This window comes from Cryptotermes secundus, unplaced genomic scaffold (assembly GCF_002891405.2).
Source record: "Cryptotermes secundus unplaced genomic scaffold, Csec_1.0 scaffold932, whole genome shotgun sequence".
Lineage (NCBI taxonomy): Eukaryota > Metazoa > Arthropoda > Insecta > Blattodea > Kalotermitidae > Cryptotermes > Cryptotermes secundus.
The window spans coordinates 42,123-61,400 of NW_019727409.1; the positions used below are offsets into that span (position 1 = coordinate 42,123).

Here is a 19,278-nt window from a genome sequence, read left to right on the forward strand (position 1 = left end):
TGCGTCCAAACTGTTACACTGTTTAAAATTAAATAAATAATAACACAAATAACACAATTAATTACTTAAAATTCATTAAATTTTTTCTATTACAATCCTTCGTAGAATTCTTTTCCACCTCGTAAGGGGCGTCGTCCAATTCTTTAAAGCTATGTGATACTCCAAACAGTTTTTCCGAACACACACAAGCAAAGGGCATGTAAGTATAAAGCAAATCAACATAACACAACATAAATAATAACAACCAGAAAACAATAATAACATGTGGCATTTTGTAGATTGCAGATGGGCTAATGAAACAGAAAAACAAGATGCGAAAAAAAAAACTGTTTGGAATATCACATGGCTTTAAACAAGTGGACGACGCCCCTTACGAGGTGGAATAGAATTCTGCGAAAGATTCTAATAGAAAAATTTTAATGAATTTTAAGCAATTAATTGTGTTATTTTAAGAGGACTGCAACGCACAATATTAGCGCGCATCAAAACAGTGTAACAGTTTGGACGCATTGAGACACCTGAGGATGGCCGTCTGTGGCCGAAACATGTCGTGTTGGTGTAGAATGGTGAATGTTGTAATGATAGTTTGCATTATTGACGGACTTAATACATGGACGTTTGAGTGAGCTGTAAAATGGATATTGCAGCACCTCCCATCGAAGTCACTGTAGTTACTCACGTGGGACCGTCATGCAACAACACACCTGTGTCAGGAATGTAATACAACGTAAACAAACCTGTTTCATTGATATCATATTTTGCCCACAGAGAGACACGAGCTTTCGATGGATTTTACGTATTGAACGCACTTCCACATTCGAGCATGTCTTTAGCGGTAAAGTAAAAGTAAAGTGAAGCTATCCCTGTAGCAGGCCGTGAAGGCCCATAGGGTTGTGAGACGTTGAGGGTGCCACATTATCTAGACAATCGGCTCAAAGATGGCGGTAAGGTTGTCAGCCTTACGCGCCGGCCGCGCTTTACTCGCCAGGAGAGTAATTTAATTAATTCCTGGTACTCATTTCTGTTAGAGGCTGAGTCGACCCCAGGGCCATAGTACGGCTGGAAGGATTAGGTCAACTGAAAAAATCCAATGACATCATTGGGACTTGAACCCGCGACCTTCCGGCTTGTAGCATAGTGCATCAACCAATTATGCTACCGCGTGCTCCCTTTCGTTAATAAGAGATCAAAAACTCAAAAGCCCCGAACGTTATGCACCACTGCCATTACAATTCAGACATGGCCTTGTTGAATGAAACACCTAGCAATAATTTCACCGTATTTCAAGAACTCATCTCAAATGTACGTGATCAGTCCAGGCCAGTGGTTCCAAAAGTGGACTGTACCGCCCCCCGGAGGGCGCTAAGAGATAAGGGGAGGCTGGAGGTGTGCCCCCCTGAGACCTCGAGTTCTTGTTTCACGACAAGAGCGTTCTTCGCTTATTTGCGATTGAAGTGACTTCAGACCAGACATTGGAAAACTGATACCACTTCATCAAGTCCATCCATCGCATTAAGAATTTACTAACAGTGGAGTAGTTACAAAATGTGGTATCTTATTTTATTGTCATTATCTTCCTTAGTGGGTTGTGCCACCCGCTATTCTGAAAAAAAAAGTCTTTTTACAGGGTAGGGCATGTGACATTGGGGACGAGTTTATGAAGCTGAGGCAGCGGTGACCAGAAAAGTTAGGAGACCACTGGTTTGCGCGATCTTTGAAACAGTTTAATAGAAACGAGCGCATCTAAGGAAAATATGCCTATACCTCTGCATATATCATCCTCGACAATAATAAATGCATTTTGATTAAATCTAGTATTGGCACTGGAACGGGGTCCACGCAGCCTCGTGAGGATAATCGAGGAGCTACTTGAAAGAAAAAGTAGGGGCTCCGGTCTACAAAACCGAAATTAACGGCCGTGGGGATTCGTTGCTCTGATCACGCGACACCCTCTATCCGCTAAAGTTGGCACTAACTTCGCCGACAAGCGGCGGTCGCTCGGTTGGTATAGTTCGCTTGAGTACTAAAGCCTCGGAGTTTGTTTTGTTTTATTGGTATCTACGTTAGAAGTTGTCGGACAAATTTAATTTCGGTTCATAAGCGGCTTTTTAAACGAAACTAAAATAAAGTATGTACATGTTCTCAAAAACGATCCATCAAATATGTGCATAATCTAGAGGATGGAACAAGATATAGGTCTCATTATATTCCTGTTTCGCGTATCCTTCTCTTGCACTGTGCAACCTTGGATTCGGTTTCCGATACTGCAACTGAGCCACCTTGTTTTCAACTACGAACTTACTTATGCGTAATTACTTCTGATTATGCAGTCAAAATATTTGCGCATGTGGCAGCGACAAAACAAGTACCTGCAGTATAAAAAGGAGCCCGAACTAGCAGAAATCATTTTCGGCTTCAATCCGAAAGCACAATGCTCGCCTTCTGCACCATAGCTCTCGCTCTGGCTGGGTTGGCTCACCCCAAAGAGTTCCAGTTCCTAAACCGGGGCTCGCAGACCATTTGGGTCGGAATTCTGGGAAACAGACTGCTAGAAGATGGAGGCTTCGCACTGGCGCCTGGTCAGCAGGTAAGAAGAAAAACATCTAGACCATGGCTTCGAATCACGCTACAAAAATGTTCTGGGAACAATTCAACAACAACTGCTTCCTTTCAAATTATTCACTGTGAGGTAAAATTATCCCTGTGCTTAATTAATTAGGCGCTACACCATGAAGACTTAGGGGAAGAGGAAGTATAGCTGCCGATCACAATGGCCACGCGGTCTAAGTCATGAAACGTCTTCGTTCGTTCGGACGCTGGGATCGTGGGTTCGAGTCGCACTGTGTGTGCGTTTATTCTGTGTTTGTGTACGTTGCGGCCTTGAGACGGGCCGATGACTCGTCCAAGGAGTCCTATCGTCTATATAAAAAAGATTACGAAACTGAAATGAGGCCAGGGCCCAACAAAGGGCTGTAGTGCCATTGATGAATGAATGAAAATGAAAGTATAGCTTCCTCATTCTTATCCTCAGCACTGGGTGTAGGTGAATGGTCAGCTTTAAGCACTTGGCGCTTAACTCTGGGAGGAACATCTCCCGGCATTCATTGAATAGGAAGCTGCACGGGCCCCGGATCCGGGCTGGACGCTATGCAGAAGTTAAATATCTCTTGCCATTGCCAAGAATCAAACCCCAATTCCTTTGGTGTTCAGCTCATGGTCTACTCGCTATACAGACTGAACTATCCGGGGTCCTTTTAAATTATTCAGTATAAGTAAATTTAATGATGGGCCGTGCTATAGCTCAGGCGGTTAGTCGCCGGCTTCCCGACGCTGCGGCCCGGGTTCTAGCCAGGTCAAGTCATTTGTGGATTTGTGGTGGACAAAGTGAGGAAGATTTTCTCCGAGTATTTCGGTTTCCCCTGTCAATTCGCATTCCACCAATTGCTCCAAAATCATCATCATCATCATCATCATCTATCATCTGGGGCTGGTACAAGAGGCCAGTAGTGGCCGACGTACGAAGTGGACTCAGTCTCACACCATGAGAAAAATAAAAAATAAATTAAAAACAATTTAATGATACATTTCCTTCTCTCTGTATGGATTTACGGTCCTTGTGGACCTTGGCAGCCTTTTCAGCTTCTTAATCTATATATGGTCGTTAGGACTTCTTTGACAAGGGATCAGCACGTAACAAGGCCGCTACCTACACACAGAAGAACACAAAGACAAAATAACTGCTGATAGACATGCATGCATCGAGCGGGATTCGAACCCGTGATGAAGTGTTCAAACGGGCGAAGACGGTTCATGCCTTAGATCGCGTGGCCACTGCGACCGGCTAATGATATTTTTACCGGCACAATTTACAGCGGTACAGATTTGGGCTGTTTCAGATTTACCAGCTATGACGCATACTGCGTCGGTAGTATGGCTCCGATCTCAAAATTCAAACGTAACGTGGCCACTAAAAGCGTGACTTTCACACGAAATTTCATCAATATTCGTCAGCTGATTCAAAAGTTGTTACAGAGAAAGATACAAGGACGTGACTATGCCATACGCTCGTCCTTCCTTTAAGCCAAGTGCGGTATTCAAATACAGCAGGAAAAGACTAATACCAGGCGATATAGAATTTAACCTCCTACTTGTATTATGATTTATATTACTTACTTACTTATGGAGCTGAGCCCTTCTTGAGGAGAAGCCAAATCTGCAGCTACTCAAGAATTTCCCAGCATTCTATTGAACCCGAAAGTTCATTACCGTGTTCACAAGAGCATTCCACTGGTCCATATCCTCAGCCAGATCACTCCAATCCATATCATCCCATCTCTCTAAGATCCATTTTCATATTGTCCACCCACCTACGCCTTGGTATTCCCAGTGGTCTCTTTCCTTCTGGCTTTCCCACCAGTATCCTATAATTATCGTATAAATTAATACGTTGGGTGTGTAATCTGTAAAATTATTTTCATTAAGAAGCAGATTCTATTAAACGAAAAACCTGTCTAAATCGGAAAAAAGTTTGGTTATAATAAATATTTAGTGTGATTTGTCGCTACTTCATATAGAACACAGGCAAACCAATAGTTGGCTCCGTGTTGCAGGTGAACGTGCCCTTCAGTGACAGTTGGTCGGGCCGTGTGTGGGCACGTACCGGCTGCAATTTCGATGCGAACGGCGTAGGTCCTTGTGAAGTCGGGGACTGTGGCAACAAGCTGAAGTGCAATGGCGCAGGTGGAGTTCCACCTGTATCACTCGCCGAGTTCACGACTGGGGATTTGGACTTCTATGACGTCAGCTTTGTTGATGGTGCTAACGTTCCTATAGAGGTGATCCTCCGAATTTTGCAGCTCATTCTGTATTTTCAGTTACATTCGAAGTCACAAATTAACTGTTACCTGTTTCTTCCTACTGCGGGACTGAGCGCCGTAGAGCAGGCTATGTCGTCGGTGCGATGCAGTAACGATGTCTTCGCTCTGTTGTGCTGAGGCCCTGCAAGGAATAAGTTCTGGTTAACTAATCGCCTACTGACTGACTCACTGCTATATTGCTGGTGGCCCTTGCCAGCAGCTATTCTTGGTTCCGAGTCCTACGGGACTCATAACCGTATTATACTCTCTGACGACTCTGGGAGCCTTCAGATTACTTTCAGCCTGAAGACTCCCAGAGCCGTCAGACAGAGTCAGGGTTACTTTACGACTCACAGTATACCGCCAATCAGTTTGTCTTGTCGCAAAGTCCCTTCAGACTCATGACCAGTGACGTTTTTAACTGAACACTTGCGGTCATAGTCCTCCTTGTGTCGCATTCTCTCTGACAAGAGGATGGGTATGTCGTTTATAATTGCTGCTGAACCGTGCCAGCGCAGTCATTCTCAGGCCCGAGTCCCGCGGGACTCATGACCACATTTTTCTCTCTTAGATTCGAGACTCTTCCAATCTGGAGAGCCAGGTCCTCATATTAATATTCCCCAGGAACAGGATGGCCCAGTTAAATCCCCAGGCACAGCTCGCAGAGCTACGGTGGAGGTATTCGGCCCCGCCTCCACACTGGCTTCAGCAGTCAGAGTCAGAGTCAGAGTAAGAGTTCCTTTACGACTGGTGGTTTACCACCAATCGGTTCGTCTTGGCGACAAGCCCCTTGAGACTTATGACCAGTAATTTTATCTTCCTAATAGTCCTTACGTAACATCCTCTCCGACGAGAGGATGGGTCTGTCGTTTACAATTGCTGCTGGTCCTCGCCTGCGCACTTTTACCCTCACTACATATTATTTGACACGACACTGACCGCATAGAAAACACCGCATCCAACAGTTCTTCTATTGTTGCGTGTGTATTCGTCGCCGGGGGAAAGTGTTTACCGAGCCGTTGAGTAGCAAGGGCAGTCTCTTCTGGCTCCAATATTTCGGCTTTTTTCGGAGGGGGGGGGGACATACACACCAGACAACAAGGTGATCTCATAAGTCTCCTTGTATTTTTTTCAAAATATGGAAAGCAGGCTAAAAGCGCCCCGTAGAATTTAAAATTCCAGTATCGCTAATGCCAAAGACAGCCTGGCTTAATCCTGATTCCTTATAACCGACATTGACAAAATCTGCTTTTTAAACGTAGTGATAACGCTCTAAACATATATTCAGAACGCTGACTGGCATCTCGAAGGGCTTGTCGAATGTTCTGACTAGAAGTTTTCTTTTTTTTCAAGGCGAATACCGGGATAGTACCTCGACATGTGTCATGGCCGGCTTCTTCCAAATTGTTGCCATTTGTGATCCATTTTCAATATCATTCGACATTACAGGATAATTATAAGCTCAATAAATCAGCTTTGATAAATAATAAAACCCCCCAGTCTTTTTAATCTTTGAAAATGGCACGAACAGATCACGTGTCTAATTCTAAGGCCTAAATAACGTGAATATTGAACAGTTTCACTTGAAACACTGTAGCAAAAGAATCCATAAAATTCTTAGCTTTAGACAATAATAGCAACACTTAACGTTTACAAAGTTGTGTCAAATAAACTGGCAAGGCCGAAATAACATAAGACTCAGCTATCCTTACAATCTTCTTTCAAAGTGGACTCATCCTTCCAATTCTACGGACCTTCTTCTGTCACTGATAGGTTTTACATGGATCTCGGTTGCAGATCATCTCACTAGGTGGAGTACCGGACCAGAACAACCAGTATTCCTGCCAAACTGCCGGCTGCACTGTGGACCTGCTCTCTAACTGCCCCAATGAGCTCCAAGTGAAGAATTCAGCAGGGCAGACAGTGGCTTGCAGAAGTTCCTGTAATAAGTTTGGAACAGACGAATACTGTTGTGCTGGCGAGTACAACAATCCTAATGTCTGTGATCCTTCCAATTGGATAATCAACTCTGCTTCTTACTTCAAGAGAAACTGTCCCAATGCCTACAGCTATGCTTATGATGATGGGTCCAGCACATACATCTGCCCACATAACAATGTGGGCTATATGATTGTCTTCCATTAAGACGGGGGATATAGCCTGTAACTTGGATGACTGTGTGACAATCGTGGATATTAATAGACAAAATTATGTATCTCACCCATTTGTTTACTTTCCTCGGCCTAATTTCCTTATTTTAAAAGACTGGAAAGGCTGTACCCCTAAAATGTAGTAGACAACATTCCCAATAGCATCTTTGCAGTTCAGTGACTATTCTTGCGAACTGTTTATAAAATTTGATTAACGGTTTACGATAGCATGAAGAGTCCAATTATGGCCTTAAGTTTCTGGACTGTATCAGGGGTCAATACAAATTTGAGTGAAAGTTTCCCATATCAAATTTTTAAGAAAATCTGCCCAGTGATTTATGTGTTGGTGTTGTTACTAACAGATGAACCTACATGATCTCAGAAAATTTGTGCAATGATCTCCAATGAACCATTTTTAATTAGTCCAAAAGTTCAGGAGTTATAGAAGGGAGGGGTAAACTTTGTCTCATGGGGGGGGGGGTAATTGGTCATAAAATGTGTAATTTTTCCATACAATTTTTTTAAGCATCTTTCACTGTAATAAATGTTTAGAGAATTACATGTCAGTTACGTTCCAAATGCTCATAGATCTTTGCATGATATGCATGAAATGAATGCTGACCGTGTCTGTCTGCTTATCCACAGGTTTCAATTCGAGAATCGTTAGATGAATTTTCATGAAATCTAACCAGTAAGGAAAAGTCTTCCCTATGGAATGCAGGCCAAATATGATAAAAAAAATACTAATAAATTCTTCAAAACTGTTGCAAAGTTCAAATATCTGGGAAGACAGTAAAAATTAAAATTGCATTCACAAAGAAATTAAAACCAGATCAAATTTCAATTGAGTTCAAATTCTTTGTCTTCATACCTTATATCTAAAAATAAAAAGATTACAATATACAATATTGTGAGTTCACGATTAAATCTACTGTTATACAGTAATTTGTCATGAAGTATTCCATGGATTCACCTCTGTTTCCATTCACTGTGGTGGTTGCTTTTCTGTTCACTTCCCGTAATCAGGGCTTTCCACTGATACTAATGCCATTCATCCATGACATAGACATAATTTCTGTGGTACTGATATCCTCATATCAGAGCCCAGGCAATAAATGCAAACTTTGTGTATCCTTATTTCTGCAGAGGACTTGTATAAATGGCCACATGCTAAAGTTACACATTCAACAGTTCTAACATAACCTCACCACCACTAGTGGGTCAGTCATCTACAAAATGCGAGAGCCTCAACGTCTCACAAACCTAAGGGCCTCCACAGCCTGCTACAAGGATAGCTTTACTGTTTTAGCATGTAAATTCATGCTTCAATTGAGTATATGCAATTTTGCAACTAGTATCCCCAAAACATTTCCTCTTTCTCCAGGAACAGTTGCTAGTGTATGGTTTGGAAGCATATTGCTTAAATTCATTTATGTTTACAGATATTTTCTGTGAGCAAAAATACATTATTGGCTACCATTATGTTGGATGGTGTTTGCTTGGTTACAAAATTTGCATGGGACAAAATGGAGTGTATCATGGGAGTGTCAAGATAACAGCTGTTAGTGGAATTTATAAAGCATCTGCCAGGGTTTATTTTGTATGTGAAGGCCAAATCAGGCAGCCACTAACCCCTGGAGATGATACTTTTGTCCAAACAAGTAACAAAATTAATTCCCTTCAAATTTGTCACCGTAACTCTGGTTCATATTATAGTAAAATAAGTGTGGTAGTTTTTTTAACACAAGAAATCCTCTTTTATGCTACATATAGATCCATCATGGTCAGCTGACACCTATGGTGGGGAGTATAAGGAAGAGATGACACTGTGAATAGTTGTGCCAAAGCAGACGCAAGCCTCCAGCAATAGTTTCTCTGTCAGTTATCGTTTGTATGTCTATCAAGTGCACTCAAAATGCAGCATGTGTGACCTGTACTTTCTTATAACTGTTGTATACACTGCAGATGCACCCACCAGGGTCAAGTGCACTCAAAATGCAGCATGTGTGACCTGTACTTTCTTATAACTGTTGTATACACTGCAGATGCACCCACCAGGGTCATCCACTACTTGAGTCATGTTGTAGGACTGCATTAGATTCAGTTTTCAAATTGCAGGTTACCATCATAAATACTAGTGGAATTATATATAATTCATTAACTTTTACAACAGGTGGATCATCTAATGACAGTTCTTTTGTTCTTATATCTCCTTTCATAGGTGCTGCTCTTGTATCAATAGTTGTTTATAAAACATCTTCATATTATGTTTTCAGAGGAATCCTGTTAACATGTAGTGTCCTGATTTAAGATTTAATCACTTCCCATTTATCCTTCATCTCATATAAAGTTAAGATTCTTTAAATATGGGGAACTCCAGGAACCACCAATGGTTCAGAGTCCATGTAAATCTAAGTTTCCCCTGCCAACAATCATCAAATTCACCACTCAGTCACTGTCAGCAAATAAAATCCTGCCTTATGAACACTTGCCTCTTTTGTCCTTGCAAGACAAGCAGAAGTGTGAATGGTCTGGAGGCAAGTATATGAATTGAATGCTAAGCACTAACTACATAATTTACTGTGATTCAAATCTCGTGACATTTGCCAGGGGAAAATGATAAATTACTGCAATACTGCCAGCATATGAGCACTTGAAGTACCAGAAGTCCAACAAAACAAACAGCAAAAACCAATAAAAATACAGTATTTCCACCCTTTTCCTATGTAAATACGCATAATTTGAAAACCATTTGGAAGTGTGTGTCATGGTCTTTCAGATACCCTGCAAGTCTTTATTGAAATAAAGAAGTTCCTTTTTCAAAGATATCTCACCAAGAACATTTCTTATATTTATCACTTTTTCTACAACACTTAATTTTTATGGAACAGGATAGTTTGTAAGTTTTCTGACAATCATATGCCTATTTTTTTAATAAAAAAAATTATTTCCAATAGTTTGCACACTTTCTTAATTTACGAGGTCCTGGGTTGAATATTGCCCATAAGATTATTACCACTTCATTCTTAAAGGAATATTTTGGTCTTAAATGGAATCAGACACAGAATACAACGAAACCAGTTTCCTTGTACAAGTATGTACAAACTTGGTAAGCTCTTGTAATGCCTCACGCATTGCCCTTAACAAGTCACAGATTACCATCTTGATTTTTTTAATAATAAGAAAGAATGATGAAGACTGTTTCTATGAGCCCTTTTCTGTCACAAAGGAAAAATGAGCATGGTTGCAAACAAATGGTGATATGTGATGTGCAGATGAAGCTGCATGAAATTTAAAATAATTTGAGATGATCTTGATACAAAACAAATATATATATATTTAAATATGTATATATTTTGAAGGCTTCAAGTGCTGCATAAATGTACAGTCTTTTGTAGCTTTAGTGCATTAAAAACTGGAACAGTAAACAAGGTATTGGGTGGGCCACACCATAGCTCAAGTGGTTAGTCACTGGCTTCCCACTGCGGCAGCATGGGTTCAATCCCGGGCCTGGTCAAGTGGGATCTGTGGTGGACAAAGTGGCGCTGGGGCAGGTTTTCTCTGAGTACTTCGGTTTCCCCTGCCAATCTACATTCAACCAATTGCTCCACAATCACCCTCACCTATCATCTGGGGCTAGTACAATAGGCCAGAAGTGGCCACAGTGCAAGGGACTTAGTCCCACTACATAAGCAATAAAAAAAAAGGTATAGGGTACAGGAAAGTCAGGTAAGATTACTTCTTTGAACTACAAATAAAACTTTTGATAACATTGAGAACACTGAGGCATGGACTCGGTAAGCAAACATTACATTCCATCATGCTGCAGACATTGATCTACAGCCCTTAATACATCTTATTCATCACACAGGTTTTAGATGCCAGGTCAACACTTCATAGCCACTCATGTCACCTCCCGAAACCAGTCTTTCACTACCATTGCACTATGTTTGAGATCGGTCTTACTGAATACATCAGGAGTCTTATTACTAATAAACCATTTAACAAAAAAAATCCCTGACCTTGCAACATACAACTGGTCTTCATACTTGGCCATTGGTAACTGCCATTTTTTTTCATGGTCCATATTTTGAAACTAAAATGCAATAATGTATTCAATGTAAATTTAGTTACTGACCCTAATTTAAATATTGTTCTCTCTCAAAATCCTTAAAAGCATAAAAAATTCCTGGGTATGCTGTGTGTATAAGTTTACTGTTCAGTAATTCAGAAACTGTTTTATACATGTGTACACATTACATGCAATGTTACGTTAAGCTTCAAATCAAAATTGAAATAAGGCCGCGCCATAGCTCAAGTGATTAGTCGCTGGCTTCCCACCATGGGGGCCCACGTTCAATCCCAGGTCTGATTAAGTGGGATTTGTGGTGGACAAAATGGCGCTGGTGCAGGTTTTCTCCAAGTACTTCGGTTTCCTTGCCAATCTTCATTTCACCAATTGCTCCACAATCACCCTCACCTATCATCTGGGGCTGGTACAATAGGCCAGAAATGGCCGCAGTACAAGGGACTTAGCCCCACCCCATTATCAATAAAAAAAATTGAAATAAAATGGATTAATAGCAATTCTTACCATAAATTGAACAAAAGCTCTTAATGCAGTAATGCAGCAATACTTCACATGACAAACTCAAAAGTAAAAATTTTGTTCTTTGGGATCAGTATGAGACCATACCTCTGTAACATGTGCATACCATGATTTTGAAGCTGCTGCATTCAGGTAGTCCCAAAATTTTGCCTGCAAGAAAATTATGACCAGTCAAGATAGCTGCTTCCCGTTACAGTAATTGAGCATCTCCCAAATGAGCCTAGAACATTAGTGCCACACCAGCACCGAGTAATATGGCATCCAAAAAAACAACGAAATTGTGGGTCTGTCTACTTACACTGAAGTAAGTTCCAAAAGTTAATTTGGTGATTTTTAATTAAAACAACTCGCACAACATACCATGAGTACTCATACCTACCTGTTCAACAAAAGAGAACCCAAATACTGGAACTGATGTCCTTCCCACGGGTGACAAATTTTCCAAAATATCCTGGTATAATTTTCACAAATGGGGTACCTGCATAAACCTAATTCAAGAGGAGATTGAACTCAAGTTATGCTTGCTCCCATTCAGCACAGATAATTTTGTCTTGTCTGCTGCCCAAAATCATAAAAATCAGAATATACAAAACTATAACTTAGCCTGTGGTTCTGTATGGGTGTGAAACTTAGTCTCTGACATTAAGGGATGGACATAGACTGAGGGTGTTTCAGAACATGGTGTTAGGAGAATATTTGGACCAAAGTGAGATGAAATTACAGTAGGTTGGAGAAAACTGCATAATAAAATCAAGAATGAGGTGGGTATGGCATGTAGCACGAATGGGATGGAGGAGGAGTGCATATAGGATACTGGTGGGAAAGCCAGAAGGAAGGAGACAAAGGCCTAGGTGGGTAAACAATATTAAATTGAATCAGACAGGATAGGATGGCATGGATTGGACCGATCTGGCTCAGGATAGGGAGCACTAGAGGGCTCTTTTGAGCACAGTAATGAACATTTGGGTTCAATAAAATGCTGAGAAATTCCTGAGTAGCTGCAGAATTGGTGGCTCAACAAGGGCTCAGCTCCATTACTAAGGTAGACATCTATGTTCCCAAGATTATCATATATACTGGGGTCTTAAATCAGGTCAATTAAACTAGAACCTCTATTTGCTTCCTATCCCTACAGAATGTCAAAAACATGATTTCCCATTGTCCGATATCAAACACCTCACCACAGGGATTTTTTTAACAATGGCACAAGACCTTGAAGAAAACTTATTAAATGCTCCAAAATTTGTGGAACTACTTCTGCACTTCCTACACATGCCTTCAAATATAATGGATGGGTGAAGGTAAAATAAACCATACACAATCTGCCAGAAAAATTATATTTAGCAAATGCTGAACATAGGAATGATCACTCTGAAATATTATAATTCCAAGAACACTGTATTAAGCACATGCTGGAATAACTCAAGATTATATTTAATTCAAGGAACATTATACTGAACAAATCCAGTAACTGAGAATTGTTCTTAATTCAAAGATTAATTCAATGTTGAAAAAATGAAAGAATGGTTACAAATTCAAAAATATACTCTAATGAGTACCATAACTTCATGAAAAATTTAAGAATCACCCTACTTCAGAGCACAAAACTAAATTGCCATTTAGTACTCCTCAGCACCTTCTCCTTCTCCTTCAACTGAATCCATACCCACTTCTTCATAATCCTTCTCCAAGGCAGCAAGATCCTCACGAGCTTCTGAGAATTCACCTTCCTCCATACCCTCACCAACGTACCAGTGAACGAAGGCACGCTTAGCATACATGAGATCAAACTTATGGTCCAGGCGGGCCCATGCCTCGGCAATGGCTGTAGTATTCGACAACATGCACACAGCACGCTGCACTTTTGCCAGGTCACCTCCTGGGACCACTGTTGGAGGTTGGTAGTTAATGCCGACCTTGAAGCCAGTTGGACACCAGTCTACAAACTGGATGGTGCGTTTGGTCTTAATTGTAGCAATTGCGGCATTAACATCTTTTGGCACGACATCTCCTCGGTACAGCATGCAGCAGGCCATGTACTTCCCATGCCTTGGATCACATTTCACCATCTGGTTGGCAGGTTCAAAGCAGGCATTTGTAATTTCTGCGACAGATAGCTGCTCATGGTATGCCTTCTCAGCGGAGATGACAGGTGCATAGGTGACCAGAGGGAAGTGGATACGTGGGTAGGGCACCAAATTAGTCTGGAATTCAGTCAGGTCCACATTCAGTGCACCATCAAACCGGAGAGAAGCTGTTATTGAGGATACAATCTGACCAATCAGTCTGTTGAGGTTGGTGTAGGTGGGGCGTTCTATGTCCAAATTACGTCGGCAGATGTCATAAATGGCTTCATTATCAACCATGAAGGCACAGTCAGAATGTTCCAGAGTGGTGTGGGTGGTTAGGATAGAATTGTAAGGCTCAACAACAGCAGTGGAAACCTGAGGGGCAGGATAAATTGCAAATTCAAGTTTGCTCTTCTTCCCATAGTCAACAGAGAGCCTTTCCATCAATAGAGATGTAAAACCAGAGCCAGTGCCTCCACCAAAGGAATGGAAGATCAAGAAGCCCTGAAGACCAGTGCACTGGTCAGCCAATTTTCGGATTCGGTCCAAAACCAAGTCCACAATTTCTTTGCCAATTGTATAGTGCCCCCTGGCATAGTTGTTTGCTGCATCCTCCTTTCCTGTGATCAGCTGTTCAGGATGAAACAGCTGTCGGTATGTGCCAGTGCGGACCTCATCTGTGGACACATCAGTCTATGCTCAACTATGAGTACATGCATGCAACCCGACACATAACGCAGATGTGTCAGGGCTTCTTCAATGTTCTATTTTAAAATAACTGCTAGTGAACGATTTTTCCTATGTATGATTCTATATGGATACTCTGCAGGTACAAGTTGATGTAACATTTCAATTCACAATTTGGGCTACAATGTTCCTGAGAGTCTTTGAAAAGTTTTCCCAATATACCTTTATCATCCAGCAACCTTCCAACTGGAAGTCACAAACTACAAAAAGGGCAAGTCATCCCAGTCACTTCAGCCTAAGACAGAATTTTTGCCAAATTCTACCTAGGTAAAGTTAAGTTGTACCTATGCCTAAAATTAATTATGAACCATGCTTAATGGAAGTATAACTCCACCATTACTGCCCTATGTACTAGATGGTGAGTTAGACAATAGATTACACTTGGACAATCAAGCATTAGTAGTAGTCTTACAAGCAGATAATGCGAACATCATGATCTCAATGAACACTTTACAATGGGCAACATACAAACCACCCCTAAGGCAGTGAGACAAACACACTTCACTTCAGTCGAAACAAGTTTCATATTTCCTTTCATACCCTCTTTACATAGAACAGTCTTGTTACAAACAGCATGCTTCAACTGACATAAGAGCTGATTGCTGCTTATAAGCCACTTCCTTCACTTTGTGCAATTACTACCCCTTCTCACTGTTACTCTACAGTACTCTTACCTACCTACTTACTTATAATGTAATTAGCATTCTAATTCAAAATGCTATAATAGCTTTAGCTCTTGCATACATCATACCATAGAATATGCTTATGATTTTAATATACATACCAACTACTGTAGGCTCCAAATCCACAAAAACTGCCCTTGGAACATGTTTTCCAGCACCAGTCTCACTGAAGAATGTGTTAAAACTGTCATCACCACCTCCAAGAGTCTTATCAGACGGCATCTGACCATCAGGCTGAATGCCATGTTCGAGGCAGTACAACTCCCAGCAAGCATTGCCAATCTGCACTCCAGCTTGCCCAACATGGATCGAGATACATTCACGCTGAAAACATACAACATCCTGCAGATCCTGTTGCAATACCAATGTCATATCACGAAATTTTCAGCACCCACACTGTTGTTTTTCATCTCAAACCTCTTGAAATTAAATACATATTGCTAGTCTTAATGCATTAAATTCGAATTCCAGGACTCACAAACCACACAAATGGCAACTCACTAACCATTCTAGCAGACTTGCAATGTGACTCTTTTATTTCCATTTAAACTGCGTCTCTTTAAACTACTGAATTCTACATTCTCAACTGCTTTTAAGGTGAAGTCATCACCTCCACGAGAAGACCTGCTTTCGGTTCCATATACCGAAAACTGATTTAATACTAAACCTCATTAACAGCAAAGAAACTCATTTTCCACAGTACATAACTACAATAATTCTTCGACAAATACAGAAAAAAAAAATAAATGGTGTGAATCTCGTTCCCTGTATTACCAACTTGTAGCAAGTGCCACGTCAAACTGCGTCCACAAACTTCAGTTTATTTCCGTAATATTACAAACACGATAACTTCAGATTTTCGTTATAACAAACATGATTAATCTTCCAATTCCACAACTTGTGAAAACTCTTTACTACTTCCGGAGGTAACGTATTCCGTACTTTCGTGATATGCAAACGCCTGAAAACTTACGGGAGCATAACGTAAAATCCTTCCTCGTTATACTATTGTATTTAATAACTGTCCAATTAGAATACTCACCATTTTGGCAGAAAAATATCTTAGTATAAAAGAGTCTCAGCCCAACGTTCTCAGAAAGCAGTAACGACGCTTTCTCAGACAACGGAAACGTCTGGCGCAAATCTCATATATATGTATATATTGTGACGTCACATTGTGTAGCATTCTTATTGGTTCTCCTCCCGTTGTATGATGTCACATGGGTCCGATTCCCACGTCGGGCGGTCTCATTGGCGAATTTAAACATAATTAATTTGTATAGGTGCTTGGATTATAGGAGATTAAATGATAATATATATATATAAACGTACAGTTTGGTTATTGAAAAATACAATTTTAAATTTAACTTCTTTTCAAAATATCTCTTGTATTCAAAGCGGCCAACCACTTTATAGCGTTGTCTTAGATCTTACACTTCGCGGGGTGGGGCAAAGAGAGGTAACAAGCCGACCTGATCGTTTATGCCTTGAAGTGGGGGAAACACTAACTATGCTAACTATGGACATAATGCAACGAGGCATTTTGCCTGATGGAAATTACAAGACGTCGGAAACGTACACCCAAATAGAGAAGCATATCCACTGTGAGATTCAGTTACCAAATTTGTCCTTCGTGCTGGAAGATGGTATAGTGAATAGGCACACATTTGTTTTCGTCGTATTTCATTTAAAATTCATACCGAAAAACGATACAAAACAGTGTATATGTTGTACGTATATCTCAAAGAGGTCTATATTTTATGTTGTTTCCAATCTTGCTTCATTATTCATAACCGCGCATACGTCTCTTTCAGCATGATTCAAACACTATGCAGTTAAGAAACAGCCGTTTAATAAACCGACAACAAAATAAAATATGAATTTAATTCAAGGTACTTACTTACTTACTCATGGAGCTGAGCCCTTCTGGAGGAGCCGCCAATTCTGCAGCTACTCGAGAATTTTCCAGCATTTTATGGAACCCGAAGGTTCATCACCGTGTTCACAAGAGCCCTCCACTTCTCCCTATCCTGAGCCAGATCTATCCAATCCATCCCATCCTCTCTCTCTAAGATCCATTCTAATATTGTCCACCCACCTACGCCTTGGTCTTCTCTGTGGTGTGTCTTCTGGCTTTCCCACCAATATCCTATACGCATTCGTCTCCCCCATTTGTGCTACATGACCTACCCACCTCATCCATGACTTGATAATTCTAATTATACTTGGAGAAGAGTACATGTTATGAAGCTCCTCATTACGCAGTTTTCTCCAACCTCCTGTCACTTCATCTCTTTTCAGTCCAAATATTCTCAACACTCTGTTCTCAAACACCCTCAATCTATGTTTCTCCCTTAATATTAGAGACCAAGTTTCACACCCATACAGAACCATAGGCAAAATTATACTTTTGTACATATATTCTAATTTTTGTGTTTTTACACAACAGATGAGAAGACAAAAGGTTCTGGACTGAATGGTAGCAAGCATTACCCGAGTTCAATTGCCTCTTAATTTCTTCCTGAATCAGGTTTCGATCTGTTATTACTGTTCCCAAATATATGAACTGTGCCACATTTTCAAAACATCTGTTTCCTCCCTTCATGTCATGATTTTGCCCTGCATTTTGGTGACGAGACAGTAACATATTAGTTTTCTCTGTGTTTACTTCTAGACCAACCTCTTTACTTGCGTCACTTAAAGTTTGTGTGTTTTTCTTTATGGTATCTACATTAACACCCAGCAGATTCATATCACCAGTGTAGACCAACAGCTGATGTGTCCCGTTTAATTTCAGTCCCACCTGGTTTCCCTGGACCTTCCTAATGGCATATTCTAAAGCAAAATTTATAAGCAGTGGCAATAAAGCATCTCCTTGTTTTAGACCATTTTGGATAGGGAAATTACGAGATAAATGTTTACCTATATGGACTTTACCATACCCTTTGTTTAAACACATTTTAATCAACCTAACTAGATTCACGGGTATCCCAAACTCGATTAGAATATTGTACAATACTTCCCTCCTTACTGAATTGTCGGCCTTCTTGAAATCTATGAATAGCTGATGTGATGTCTCATCGTACTCCCATTTTTTCTCCAATATCTGACGAATGCAAAAGATCTGATCTGTAGTTGATCTGTTATGTCGAAATCCACACTGATGATCCCCAATAATTTCATCTATATATGGACTTAACCTTGAAAGAAGAATATTGGACAAAATTTTATATGAAGCTGATAGCACTGCTATGCCCTGATAATTACTATAGTTAGTTTTATCACCCTTCTTATGAACTGGTACAATAATAGACTCCTTCCACCGATCAGGCAATTTTTACTTATGCCAAATAGAAGTAATTAGATTGTGGATCTTAGAACGTAATATTTTGCCTCCTGCTTGAATAAGATCTGCCGGAATTTGATCACTACCTGGAGATTTATACCATTTCAATTTTGCAATAGCACTTTCAACCTCAAAAGGGCTAGGATCAGGTACTAATGGCTCAGCTGTATGTATTTCTATCTGCCTAACATCACTGACCCTATGTACATTCAATAACTGAGAGATGTAGTTCCTCCACCTATTCAAAATGTTGTGGGACTCTGCAAGCAGTTCACCATTCTCATCCTTCACTAAGTTACTGCTATGCTGGTAACCCCTCTTAAAGTCATTTATTCCTCTAAACAGGTCTCTAATATTCTTGTTCTTACTCTTAATCATCAGTAATTTACAATAACTCACAGTACGTCTTCTAAGTCTCCTTTCACTAGTTATTGCTTCATTACATGTCACAACACTGGCTATTCCTCTACAAAGTTTTCACTATTCATTTCCTGGCAACAAATTTGAACACAGGAACTATAACTGTCGCACTCCAGATATCACTGTAATACAGCACCCTAAAATCTTCAAATCACACGTTAAAGTCTTCTCTTCCCAGACTGGCCTTCAAGTCTCAACTAACCTGCACGCAATAATTCTGATGCCTCAATTCAACTCCTCTGCTTCCAAGCTCATATCCTGGCTGGCTGGCGCTCGAAATTCGACTGACACACAAGTCAAAGTCAAAGTCACATTGCGACTGATGGTCAGTCAGTCATGACCGTATATTTATTACTGTTTGATAGTTACCATCTTGTTATTGTGGGGCATCCTCTCTG

At 40.5% G+C, this 19,278-nt stretch overlaps 2 protein-coding genes across 2 annotated transcripts; one reads left to right on the plus strand and one right to left on the minus strand.

Annotated features, from left to right (window-relative positions):
- The first annotated feature begins 2,395 nt into the window (after positions 1 to 2,395).
- On the plus strand, positions 2,396 to 7,933 carry LOC111864755 (pathogenesis-related thaumatin-like protein 3.5). The gene is made up of 3 exons (XM_023852261.2): positions 2,396 to 2,587; positions 4,611 to 4,835; positions 6,654 to 7,933. The coding sequence occupies exons 1-3, from the start codon at positions 2,432 to 2,434 to the stop codon at positions 6,999 to 7,001; spliced, it is 729 nt and encodes a 242-aa protein (XP_023708029.1). The 5' UTR covers positions 2,396 to 2,431; the 3' UTR covers positions 7,002 to 7,933.
- Positions 7,934 to 12,936: 5,003 nt separating this feature from the next.
- Positions 12,937 to 16,263, minus strand: LOC111864752 (tubulin alpha-1 chain). Its single transcript, XM_023852255.2, has 3 exons — positions 16,157 to 16,263; positions 15,216 to 15,438; positions 12,937 to 14,361 (listed from the first exon to the last, which is right to left on the minus strand). The coding sequence occupies exons 1-3, from the start codon at positions 16,157 to 16,159 to the stop codon at positions 13,235 to 13,237; spliced, it is 1,353 nt and encodes a 450-aa protein (XP_023708023.1). The 5' UTR covers positions 16,160 to 16,263; the 3' UTR covers positions 12,937 to 13,234.
- Positions 16,264 to 19,278: the final 3,015 nt, after the last annotated feature.